We start from the raw sequence: 13,470 nt of genomic DNA, 5'->3' as shown, positions 1-13,470 counted from the left end.
CATGGACTGCAGAAACATGTAGGAGTCAAAAGAATTAAGTTATTTTCCCAACAATGAAATTAACTGAGTTGGTAGTCTCACTGGAGCTAGGGTTCCTTATCTTTCTTTAGAAAAGAAGGTTCCTCATCTTTAAAATGAAGGTTTAGACTAAATTAAGCTCCCTCTAGCTGCAATATTCTTGAATTCTGATTTTACTTTTGATATCTACAGCAGTTATAATTGATAACAGTGATAGAAACAATACAGTATCAAAATTTGATACAGTTTTGAATCATCCCATTATAGAAGTCTTTGGTGTTTCCAGGTTAACATACTATAAATAAAGGTCTTGCATTTAAAACATAATTTCATTTATTTTTTACTTTTTGCTAATTTCAGTTGACATGGCTCTTTGGAAAGTTCAGTCAACAAAGGAACTCCATTTCTGATTACATTTCAGAACAATCATGGAAAGAATACTTTCAAAATGATTCTTATTATTTCCCCTCCAGTAGACTTTAAGAGTATGACAGATTCCCATCATTAACATGGCTTACTATGGGAGTGTGGGCTACCTATCATAATCTCTGGGGAAGAAGAGGGTGTGATGTGGAGGTGAGGAGGACATGTCTAGAATTTGAAAAGATTCCCAAATGATTGTGATATCTACCATCATAACCCTCTACCACCATTCCCCATTTGAGAATCACTGTTCTGGGGATTAACCAAATAGATGTTCTCATTAACTAATTCAAGACCATCACTGTATCTGCATTCCACACAAAAAACTACTTTATTCAGGTGTATATATTCTTTATCCATTGCATTGCATATTACCTGAATTCAGAAGATAGTTTATATTTAGTACATCACTGTCTACCTTTCTGAACATCATGAAGTGGAGAATAACTGACACATTATATTGAACAGTTCATGCAAACTCTATTCTAAATGAAGATAAGTATACTTCAAATAAGTTATTTCTTTGGAATCTAAACAAAATTAGAATATAACCATTGTATAAATAATGTGGTATTTTTCAAGTGGACAGTGTGTCTTTGAATACCCTATATCCTCTAGTTTTTACTCCAAGTAGGATAAATGAGGAAATGTGCAGCAAATATTTTTAAGATGAAAATTTCATTCTTTTATAAGGTTCCTGACAACAACCTGAAGCTAGAGTATATACCCTGGAGTTGGAGAGCCTGGTTTGCAATTATAGCCCTACCACTTATTATCTCTGCAATCCTGGGCAAATTACTTAATCTCTGTAGGTCTTAACTGCAGCACCTGTAAAATGGGGATAATAATCGTATTTACCTTGGTGTTATGTTCTGGATTTTATGAGCCAGTGCATATAAACTGTTTGGCATAGTGCCTAACTTCTAATAAGCCATTGTGTCAAATGCAAAAACTAGAGAGGGTGGTAGTTCACGTCTTTTTTTTTTTTTAGAACATAAAACCTCTAATAATCTGTAATAATACAGGCTTTGCAAAAATGAGGTTTTTTTAGTTGCTAATATGAGTTGACCCCAAACCTTCAAATAGTCTTTGTTTGCTTGACACAATACTACTTTTCCTCTGGTATGATGGTGACTTAGTTTATTACTTACACTAAAATTGTTTTTGGATCTGTCACTAGCAGAAAAAATAAAACTTATGCATAAATAGTAAATAGTGTTACAAATAGTGCTCCTCAAGCTTTCATGTACAGATGAATTACTTGGAGATAGAAGCTCAGATTTTCAGGCCCAATACCATTAACATCTGAAATAAGCCCCAGGAATGTGTATTATCATCCTCTACTTCCCAGTTGATTTAGATGAAAGTGGTCCCTAGGACCACACTTTGAGAAATATTTATTCACAGAATAGCATGAGAGTGGCAATCAGAAGACTATGGTTATGAATCTAGCATTGCCATAGATTTCTAGCTTTGCATCCTAATGATTTAACTTCTGCTTTGAGAACATGAGAATGTATGTCAAGTATGTTGAACTTTTTCAAAGTCAGAATATAAATTAAGAAGTTCTATATGTTTGAAGACAGAGTAATAAAGAGCAAAATTCATGAGGCTGGGAACTGTAAGACAAGATTTCTCGTCCCAGCTCTGCTACTTTATAGTGTAATGCTTGGGTAAGGTATATAATGTCTCTGAAATCTTAGTTTCTCCATCTTTAGAACAGAGTTAATACCATATTCACCAAGTATGTCATATCCAAGTAGGATGTAAGTACCAAGAAATCAGACTTTGTTTTTGCTCACCGTTATATATTCAGCACCAAGAACAATGCCTGGTACATAGTAGGTACTCAATAGGTAATTGTGGAATGGATGAAGTATATTATTTGAAGTGATCTAATAAATCCTGGGAATAGAAACACAGAAATAGCATAGTACCTTCCCTCCAGAAGCTCATAGTCTGGGCGAGACAGACATGCACAAATACTACAGCATAGTTAAATGAATGAGTGCATTGTGAAGATCACCTGAGGTAATGTAATGATGCACATTGCAAGTTATAAGGTGATGGTGGCACTTGTAGAGAACAAAAGAAAGAATGCAAGTTCAGAAATGGATCTGTTAACCCTTTAAAGCATTTCTTCAGAGATTTATGGACAGTTTGAAGTTAAGGCCATGAAAATCCAGAGAATAATGTTTGTATTTAGTGAAGGTGGGAACATGAAATGGTACCTACAAGTGCACGATAGGAAAATAGGATTAAAATGAAAGTGCACGTGCTCACACACATGTAGATATATGTGCATACATACCTGTGTGTGTGATGGGGAAGAGGGCAGTGGAAATGATTGAACACAAGTTGAAAAGGATAATGGAGAGGTGGTAGTAATGAAGGAAGAGTAAGGAGACATAGATGCAGCTGTTTCTTCTAATATCATCCTTTAGTAGTACTCATTTTAATTTAATTTTTCAGTTCCCATATTAATAATAGGGTGAGAACTGGAAGTTAGGTTGGTGTAGAGAGAGAAGAATGTGTTTAAACAAAACAAAAAGTAGACCTAGGTCTCCAATGACTGGTACTTTATTTTATTGAATACTTGATATATAACATCTTCAGTTATTTGGGGTTTTTTTGTGTTTTTTTAAGGCTGGGGGCCAGTCAACTAATTGTAAAGTCTTCACAGTTTAGAAAGTGGAAAATGCTCTTAAACCAATCTAAATCATTTTTTGCACTATTGCATAATAGCAGGATTATTTTTAAAAGTCACTCATAAGTAAAATAAAAGTAGTTTCCTATGCTATGAAAGGCAGTGTGGATTTTTATAATCATTTTTAGACTTCCTTTTTGATCATCTCTTTCAAAAATGTGCATACTGATATCTTTCATATGGTGTTTTTTCTATTTAAATTGCAAGTTTAAATTTGTATGTCGCTAAGACATAAGATTTATCATGTGGGATCCAAGGGATCTCTCTTGAAGATGGGTAAACCTTCTGACATTGCTGGAAAAGTTCTGTAGTTATGCACATTTTTCTGGAGAGGGGTCCATGTTCTTAAAGAGAGTCCATGACCAAAACAAGGCCCTAAGAACAGTTTTAATTCATTGACTCAGTTCTCTTTTTTAAAGACTACTATAGAGAGTGAAGTGTGCAGTTAAAAGTATCTGAAGGTCATCACGACATATTTTTGTTTATATAATGATCTATCGCCTCAAAAAAATTTTTGGAATGTGTGTTTTACCACATGGTCTGTTTTGCAGGTTCGATTCCCTTCTCACTTCAGTTCAGATCTCAAGGACCTTCTAAGGAACCTGCTACAGGTGGACCTGACGAAGCGGTTTGGAAATCTAAAGAATGGTGTGAGTGATATAAAAACTCACAAGTGGTTTGCCACAACTGATTGGATTGCTATTTACCAGAGGAAGGTGAGACTTTTCTTTCTTTAATTTAAAAGCTTTTTAAAAGTTGCTGTTTAAATTATATGTAGTAGAAGTGTCTTTAACTTAACACATGTTTTTTTTTTTTTTTTTACCTTTTGCATTAATCTTATGCAGGACTTAAAGAAACTTTATAGCCCACAACTTAAAAATGAGTTTCCTCCTTGATAGAAGGGAAAGTGTATGTTCTATTTTGACCACCAATTGAAACGTTTTCCTGGTTAAATTTTTCCTACCCATGCGTCTTTTCATAATGCCATGGCAATTATATATTAGACAATGTCGTAACGGTTTGCACTTCAAAACTGATGTGAAGCCACATTAGTAGGATGATATGTAAACAAATATATTCTCTTACCCAGAATTGGCATACAACCAGATATAATACCTTTTAAGTGCTGGATTCATCAGATATTTTTCAATCATTATTACTTTACCTTTGTAATAAATTAAGACATTTAAGAAAAGATTTTGCGGTGCTGAATTACTTTTATCTCTCCTTTTGCTTCTTAAATGCCCAGTTAAAGATAGTTTGTATGAATAAAGTGTTTTCATCTTGAATATGTTAATTTTTTCTTTTTTTTTCATAAAACAAGAACTTCTAATGTTTCAGAAATTTGCCATATTTAATAATGCCATGCAGCCACATGAGTGAATTTCCTTAGGAAAAAAATGTAAATGTTCAAATTATTAATAGCACAGTTTTTCTAATTTATATTTTTTATAAAAGATTTTTTTAAAAACATTCAAAGAATTTTAGAATGCAGCAAATAGAAAATATAGCAAGACCAAAACAATGTGAGTGCAGTACAGCCTTTGCATCTCAAAGGGGTTCAAAAACTCTCTAACCATTAAATTCATGAAACATAGCCATTAGCATCATTATCTCAACTGGTTGTGTTATGTAGTCAAGAACAAGGTCCAAAGCAATTTAAAATAGATTTTAGATCTAATAAATAAATATTTTATATTTTCATGTTTTTTTCTAAATTTCGTAGCACCAATGCAGTACTTTCAAATTAATGAAAGCAACTATGTAACCTCTCATTTTAATCTTTGAAGTAATCCTGTGGGATAGGTGGTACCATTTTCCCCATCTTACTGATAAGAAAATCGGCTCAGAAAGGCTAACTGCTTTAAACATAATCATACAGCTGCTAAATAATGCCTATGTTTGATTCTAAGTTATTCAGATTCCCAGTTCCAAGATCACATTACCCCTTTAAAGACCTTTTAACATGGTTATTAAAATAAAGCCCCAAACCACTGAACAGTACATTGTTTCATAAGATATTCATAGATTTTACATATTACATGCTTAACTTTCATGCTTTGAGCAATTTTGGAGTAGGAAGACTCTGCCTCAGAAGGCAGAAAAGAGCGAGCATGAACTCTGGGGTTAGGTAGACATTGATCTGAATCCCAGATCAGACAACCATTAGGAGTGAGATCTCAAGCAAATTACTTAACCACTTTAAAGCATCAGATTTCTCATCCTTAAAATTTGTATTAAGGTAGAGGATGCAAAAGGAAGAGCAGTTTGGAGAGAAAGATTAAATAGATTGGTCCAGGCTCTATTTTTCTTTCTGGTTGAGGTATGTTTCATATAGTTATCATCAGGTAATGTTAAGTAAATAGATTTGAAATCATAATAATCCCATCATCCAGATAGCACCTCTATTAATGGTTGGCATATTCCTTTTTTCTGTGCTTTTCCTCACCACAGTCCATTCCCATGACTTCATTGACCACCTTCAGTAGTAGATCTACTTCTTCCGACCCTGCATTTTCCCCTTAGCTTCAGACCATTACATCACAATTACTACTGACTACAAGATTCTATTTGGGTGACTTATTTAATCTACACTTTCTTTTAGTGCTTTTTTTATCTAACTTCTTTTTGTTATTGTTGTTTAATTAACCAATTATCCTCTTAGCATTTGTTGAATAATAATTATCTGACTCCTTATTTGAGACTCCACCTTACCTAATACTAAATTATTATATACTTCAGTTTCTGAACTTCATTTTTTATGAGCTCTTTTTGTCTCTTCTTGTGCTGTATACCACACCACCACACCATTTTATGTAGCTTTATAATGTTTTTTATTTCAATTTTCAAAATACTTATATATTTAATATGTGGAATTCTTATAAACATTTATGAAAAATACATAAGGGCTTCCCTGGTGGCACAGTGGTTGAGAGTCCGCCTGCTGATGCAGGGGACACTGGTTCGTGCCCCAGTCCGGGAAGATCCCACATGCCACGGAGCAGCTGGGCCCGTGAGCCATGGCCGCTGAGCCTGCGCATCTGGAGGCCTGTGTACCATCAAAAAAAAAAAAAATAAAATACATAATTCAGTTTTCTCCAGTTTTATTGTAGTAAAGTACACATAATGTAAAATTTAATATCTTAACCATATGTAAGTGTACAGTTCAGTGGCATTAAGTACATTAATATTGTTGTGCCACCATCACCACCATCCATCTCCAGAACTTTTCTTGCAGAACTGAAACTCTGTACCCATTAAACAATAACTCCTCTGTTTTATTGGTCTTTCCAAATATTTATGTTGTATTGGGGGATCTTAATTGGGATTACAGTATATTAATTAGAAGAGAACCAAAATCTTTAGGATTCTTTTTAATGAGCATGTTATATTTCTGCAGTTATTCAGATATTTTCTGTCATTTGATAAAGTTCCCTCATACAGGTCCAATTTCTCTCTCAAAGTTATTCCTTAAATTTATATTTTGGTTGCTACTGTGAATGTGTTTCTCTCCCATTGTAAGAGCACATGGGAGAAAACATTTCTATGTTTGTTACAATTGGCTACCTTACTAAATAAATTCTGTTATTGATTTCCTTGGATTTTATTGACAGATAATCACAGTGGGTGGAGGTGTCATTTGCCTCTTCTTTTTCAATATTTATATCTTTTATTTCCATTTTGTTTTATTATATATGCTAGAATGTCTAGAATAATATTTTAAAACAGTGGGCCTGTTGAGCTGTCTTAGCTTGTTCCTCTTTTGAATAGGAATGCCTTTTATGCTTTACCACCAAATATGAAATTAGCTTTGTCTTGGATAAGTATTCTTGATCAGGTTAAGGAAATATCCTTGATTGCTAGTATACTGTATTTTATCTTCTTTGACATATTAGTATAAGGAGTTACATCAGTGAGGTATCCTAACATTCCTGAAGTGAACATCATTTAATCCTAGGGTATTATTATTTTAATATCTGCCTAAAATCAATTTTCTAAAGTTTTATTTAGGATTTTTACTTCCATAGTCATAAGTTTTATTGATCTATAGTTTTTGTTTTTCTGGAGTTGAGATTATATGGATTCATAAAATGAGTCTGGAAATTTTCCATGTTTCTTATTCTTTGGGAAATTTAAGGAACATAGGAATTATATTTATACCTTGGAAATTTTAAGAAATTAATTTTCCTGTGGATATTGGCCTCTTCAAATTTTTGCCTCTTATAAAGTCAATTATAGAAATTTATATTTTCCTATAAAATCATTTATATCTCTGTAATTATCACTATGTATATTATCTTTATTATATAATTGTTAATACTATATTTAGATGAATTGATTAGACTTTGTTGAAGTTTGTACTTTTTATTAGTATCTTAAAGATTTATGATGTATTTTGAATATTTTCAAATTTATTTTAGAAATAAACATTTCTGCTGTTACTTAGCCAACATTTACTAATCTTTACATATCATGTATTTTAAACAATTATTCTTAAAATGGGTAGAACTTCTACTGCTCATTTAGCATTCATGTGCTTTCCAAAGGGCTGGATTTATCTGAGGTAGTAAACAGCTTATCTGCCAAGAAGTAGCACACTATAACAAACAGGTTATTTTATTGGGCAAATTGATCGATAGCAAATCTTGATGATTAACAAAAATGGACTTGGTGCTCTCTGGATAATTTACAAACAGAAATAATTCAGTACTTTAACATAGCCATTTGTTTTACTATCATCTCAATTCTAAGTATGTAGAGAAGTACAAAAATGATAGTAAATTTGAATAGTTTTCATAGTCCTTTTTTATTCTCTGACCAAGTGCTCATGAACAACAAAATAGACAAAGGCATCTGGCAGAAAGACAAAAAATGGGAGAAAATGGCCTGGACAGCTCAAACTGTACAATCATTTTCCAGAGATTGTCTCAGTAGGTGTGATCCTAAACTGCTGCCTTGCTAGTAGACATGAGGCAACTGTCTGCTTAGCCCATTCTTCTGTGCAGTGCAGAACTGCAGGCCCCAATGCAGGGCACATAGGCAACCATCTGGCAAACAATAAGATATTAGACTTCCCATTCCTACTTATTTTTTACCTTATTCTTTTTAGATGTCTTGTTTGTGTGTATCTTATAATAGTTTAGCCATGTGTGTAAATAATTTATAAATAAATAACTATACATTTATTGGTGATATATACTCAAAAATGTTTTACTAAAGGGCATATAAATCAAAAAACTTTGGAAACCACTGGTATAAATATTAGAAAGAGCTCTGGACTGGAAGTGGAGACCTAATGAATTTGAAACCTGCTTTAGCCACCTATTAGTCACATGAATTTGGTCAACTTTCTGTTTTATAATCTGTAAAATGGGAATAAGGCTACCTTCCCTGCCTCCCTTACAGTATTATGTTGAGGAAGAAATGAAACAGCCTGCATATAATTGTTTGTAAACATTATAGATGCTGTGTTAGTTGTGGTGTTATAGTTTCAATTTTTCAAATCTTTTCCTCAAACATATTCAATACACCACATTATCTTTATACAGACCATATTTTAAGTAATGGAAAGACATTTTATTTTTAGGATCCAAAGAGAAAAATGTTCAGAATTTAACAATTTTGTAATTCTAAAAGAGATTTTTTTTCAAATTTCTCAGAAATTTTTGATAGCCAGATATTTTAAACAAAATAGTGTTGGGAATTAAAAAAATAATTAAAAATAAATCTGAATTATCTGTAACCTCAGGAGGAAGGAATTAAGGAAAAGGGGATAGAAAATGGACTTTAGAAGTAAGGAACTGATACAGGAAAAACTGGAGTTCTATAACCTTAAGTGCCAGCATTTTGATGCCAGCAGTTAATTATCCTAGAAATCTCAAGTATTGTTGTTGGCCTGTACCATTCCTTGAATGAAAATATTGAGATCAATAGCAAACCTATAGTTTGCTTCTTCTTTTAATGTTGTGATCATTTAGGGACTTAAAGGCATTTAAAGATTGCCACTGTGTGGTAATAGTCGGAATTTATTTTCCTTAGTGTTTGTTTGGAAATTCTCTGGCATTTGCTTTTCCTCTTTTTCCATATCACCAAGCAGTTAACACTTCTGACACTATCTATCTGGAGATACCAATTGCCAGTCCAGTTTTTGCTTCTGACTAATGGGCTATAGGTCAAGATTCCCACAAACATCTGGGGGTCAATTAATTTGCTAGAGTGGCTCAAAGAACTGAGAAACTACTTACTGGGTGACCAGCTTATTATAAAGGGGTATAACTCAGGAATAGCCAGATGGAAGAAATGCACAGGGCAAGGTGTGTGGGAAGGGCCTCAGAGCTTCCTGCTCTCTCCAAACATGCCACTCTCCCCAAATCCCCACTTGTTCACCAACCCAGAAGCTCTTCGAAACCCAAACCCCTTCCTTTTGGGGTTTTATGGAGGCCTCATTACATAGGCTTGATTGATTCATTCATTGTCCATTGGTAACTGAACTCAGTCTCCAGTCCCTCTCCCCTCCCAGAAGGTCATGGAGTGGGACTGAAAGTTCCAACCTTCTAATGACAGGGTTGGGTCCCCTGGGAACCAGCCTCCATCCTTAGGTTACTCAGGGGCTTTCCCAAAGACACCTCATTAACATAACAAAAGACACCTTTGCCACTCTCAGCTCAGGAAATCCAAGGGTTTTAGGAGCTTTGTGCCAGTAACTGGCACAAAGACCAAATATATATTTCTCATTATAAATCACAATATCACTCTTGTTTCTCTCTCTGTCTCAATTATAGGTTGAAGCTCCATTCATACCAAAGTTCAGAGGCTCTGGAGATACCAGCAATTTTGATGACTATGAAGAAGAAGATATCCGTGTCTCTATAACAGAAAAATGTGGAAAAGAATTTTGTGAATTTTAGAGATGAGCAACAAGATGACATCAGAGCTCACACTCAGTCTTTGCACTCTGTTAAGAGATAAGGTAGAGCTGAGGCCGTCCTTATCGAAGCAGTTACCTAGTTCCTTCATTCCAGCGACTGAGTGAGGTCTTTATTGCCGTCATCCGTCTGTGCACTCTACATCCACCTATGTAACCAGGCACCGCTAAGCAAGCATTGTCTGTGCCATAACACAGAACTAGACACTTTCCTGCTTCTCTTTGGTTCGTCTTTCTCCTCTTGTCCTAAATCCATTTCTTCCCGTTTCATTTTCATTAATTTTTCTGCAAATAGTGCTTCATTTTATTTTGTTGGTGTTGCAGATGGGCAGTGTTACGGCTGTGTGACATTGGAAGGGAAGGATAAATGTTGCTTTTAGTAGTTCTTACCAATATTTTTGTTGGTCAGTTGCTTAAGGATATACTTTCTAATAATTATTTTTGCTTTGAATAGCTCATATTCGGTTTTGCCAAAACGCTGGACAATTTTTGAAGGTAGAATGTCTTTACACCAAGGATATTTATACAAATAAAACAATAACTTTCCTAGAACTAATACACAGAGTAGCTAGACCCAGCAGTTTGATTCCTACAGATCAGAAGCTCTATTTCACTTCACCGCCTTTCCTGTCATCCTCCCCTTGAGTAAATAAGTGACCAGCCTGTGCAGTATGACAAGCGTGTCTCATTTGCAGGAAAAGCTAATGATATGGATCATCATCGCCCAGGTTCTCTCACTTGATACCAGCATTTATGTAGGTATCAGAGAAGAGTTCTAAGAATTCTAAACTTTAACTTTCCATAAGGGTTTTAGCCAGTATTTTAATAGAACATGACTAATGAAAGTGACACATTTTTAAGTTTCTCAAATAGTCCCCATTGTAAACTTTTGAAAGGAAGAGAAATGAAGTAAAACGAACATTAACGTGAACAAATACTTAGCTAAGTCAAACAAATGGCTTGATTCTTATAAACAATATAGAGGCACTTTTGTTTAAATACAAAGGTTTTTTTGTTTATTTTGCTTTGCTTTGCTTTGTTTTGTCACAGTAAGAACAAAAGTTGTTGTCAGGTGATTATGCTGGTGTACTATATTTGTCAGCCTGAGGTAGAGGCCCTGTTGCAACTTCGGCTTTCATCCTATGCCTCAGCAATGAGGAAAGGGGACAAAATTTATAAAACTACCACAATTGTGTTTTAAATTTGAGGTGTGGTAATTTTAGATATGTTGTAATTTCTTGCCTCTTCTTTCAGTAAACGGAATTATGATCATGCAGATACAATTTTAGTATTTGAGTTTAGTTGTTTTAATATACTTTTTTTGCCAATTGACTTAACATTGCTGTCATGTGGAAATTTCAAGCACTTTTGCACATTTCGTTCACTGTTAAGATTCCACAGCTTAACTCAGTTTTTTAAGTATGTTTTTTCTTTGCTTTTAAATTTCCTGTCTGGTTTCATCTCTATGTGTCAGTGACCTATCTTAAAACAACACACCAAAATAGTTGAAAATAAACTTTGTTCATTTTCTATGATCAATTTACATGCATATAAGATGAGTTGTGTTTAATCAAACTGATCTTAATGTATATAAGCACTCTATTTGCTTCATTATCGGTGCAGGTAGGTCACTGATTCTACTTCTTTTCATCTGTACCACACCCTTGTAAAACCTTTGAAGACACTGAAAAAAATCTGTCTGAGATATTCTCCTTATCAGTCTGTACATCTTTTGGTTGTCAAGTGTTTCTGCATGGTCATGTCACTTAAAAGCTGATACTGATTTGTTGGTCACCTATATTTAAAATGTGCAAGAAAAATATGAAATACTTTGCTGTAGCAAGTTTTATGTAACAAAAATATATCATGTTAATAAATCTAAAAAATTTTAATTACTTTTTTTGTATTTCATTTAGACCCAAGAACATGCTCATCATGTATTCTATATGTATGCTATAAATGCTATGGTACCTTTGTTGTATATTATTGTAAAATTATTACAAAATAATTTTAGTAAATCATGGGGGTGACATTTTGATTATTACATTTTTAGTTTTCAGTAATTAAAAAGATTTCTATGAATTCTAAAAAAAAAAAAAATTATGATATTACTACTGCCCAGCACAATTTGCTATAGAATCTACCTAGGTCGATTACCCTAGGCATACATTGGTTTTGAGGGCTATTTAGCCATTCCATTTTAACTCTCCATTTAAAGGACACCAGCAAGCTTTCAAGTATATCAAGGGAGTCTATTTCTGACCACTCAAGTACACTGAATTAGAATATCTTAGAATTATATAAAACTCCCAGTTTCAGCCACAATTGAGCCAAAAATAAAGTTTGATTAATAAATAAGTGGAATGAATCAGTATTTAATATCGGATTACGTTATTTGAAACAGAAGAAATAATGAGATGGCATTGTCGAGGAAGGAGCCCTAGACTGAAAGTCAAGGCATCTGTCAAGCCTGGCCTATCACTATCAGCAATGACCTTGGCCTCAGTTCTCTTATCTATGAAATGGAAGAGTTCCATTAGGCAGTTTCTAAGGTCCCTTCTAACTTTCACATGTTGTGACAAGACTCTTTATTTGACGTTTTGAAGGGATAACATGCTTAGAAGCAAGTCTCAGTAAGGCTATATTTTAGGGCATCTTTCTTCTCCTTACTCTACAGTGTTCTTACAATTCTTTGAATATCATGAGAACCTCGTGTCTGTTCTGATTCCTTCCTCCTTCACTGATGCTAAATATCCAATTGATATCAAACTGTCAACCTACCAAAAAGATATTGTGGCTTGTGGGCACTGCTGTCTTGTTCTGATATGTTCTTGTAGTGACTGCCCATTGGCCTGAAAATACTCATTGTAAGCCTAAAAAAATCATTTTTCTTTCCCACTGTTTTTTCTGCTTGTTGAAGAATCAAATGAAATAATGTATGTGAAAGCACCTTGTAAACTGTAACCTATCAATGTAAAATGTTAAGGTGTGTTGTTATTTCATTAATTACTTCTTTGTTTAGAATGGAATTTCCTATGCACTACTGTAGCTAGGAAATGCTGAAAACAACTGTGTTTTTTAATTAATCAATAACTGCAAAATTAAAGTATCTTGAAAGGATAAAAGAATTTATTGAGTCTTGGATTATATTTAGTGCCCTTATTTCCTGAGTTATTTTCTGCGTATATCACAGGTGCTTATGGATTCCTAGTTTTTATGTATTTGGGTGAGAACAGAGCAATAGAGGGTCAAATGTCCATTAGTCTATGCCAACTGTGTGTTTACTGAGAAACTACTAGATTTATTCCATAGTATCTAAAAGTGTTTCCACTTTTTCTTCATGCTATTAGTCTAATTATTCTTAAAATAATATTGAAAATATTCATATTTAAAAGAT

At 33.8% G+C, this 13,470-nt stretch overlaps 1 protein-coding gene across 7 annotated transcripts in view; it reads left to right on the top strand.

Annotated features, from left to right (window-relative positions):
* PRKACB (protein kinase cAMP-activated catalytic subunit beta) overlaps nucleotides 1-13,195 on the top strand; it is a 138,684-nt gene extending 125,489 nt beyond the window's left edge. For 6 of the 7 annotated variants that reach the window (XM_059047533.2, XM_067043654.1, XM_059047542.2 and 3 more), the window contains 2 exons: nucleotides 3,700-3,864; nucleotides 9,931-13,194. In XM_059047533.2, the coding sequence (XP_058903516.1) occupies nucleotides 3,700-3,864; nucleotides 9,931-10,056 (291 nt within the window). In that variant the 3' untranslated portion in view covers nucleotides 10,057-13,194. Of the gene's footprint in view, nucleotides 1-3,699; nucleotides 3,865-9,930 lie in introns of all 7 variants that reach the window. The other variant, XM_067043626.1, reaches the window with a different exon arrangement.
* The last annotated feature ends 275 nt before the right edge of the window (nucleotides 13,196-13,470 follow it).

The sequence above is a fragment of the Kogia breviceps genome, chromosome 1 (genome assembly GCF_026419965.1).
Source record: "Kogia breviceps isolate mKogBre1 chromosome 1, mKogBre1 haplotype 1, whole genome shotgun sequence".
Taxonomy (NCBI): domain Eukaryota; kingdom Metazoa; phylum Chordata; class Mammalia; order Artiodactyla; family Physeteridae; genus Kogia; species Kogia breviceps.
The sequence above is the reverse complement of the archived record's forward strand: the minus strand, read 5'-3'. Positions and strand labels throughout refer to the sequence as shown.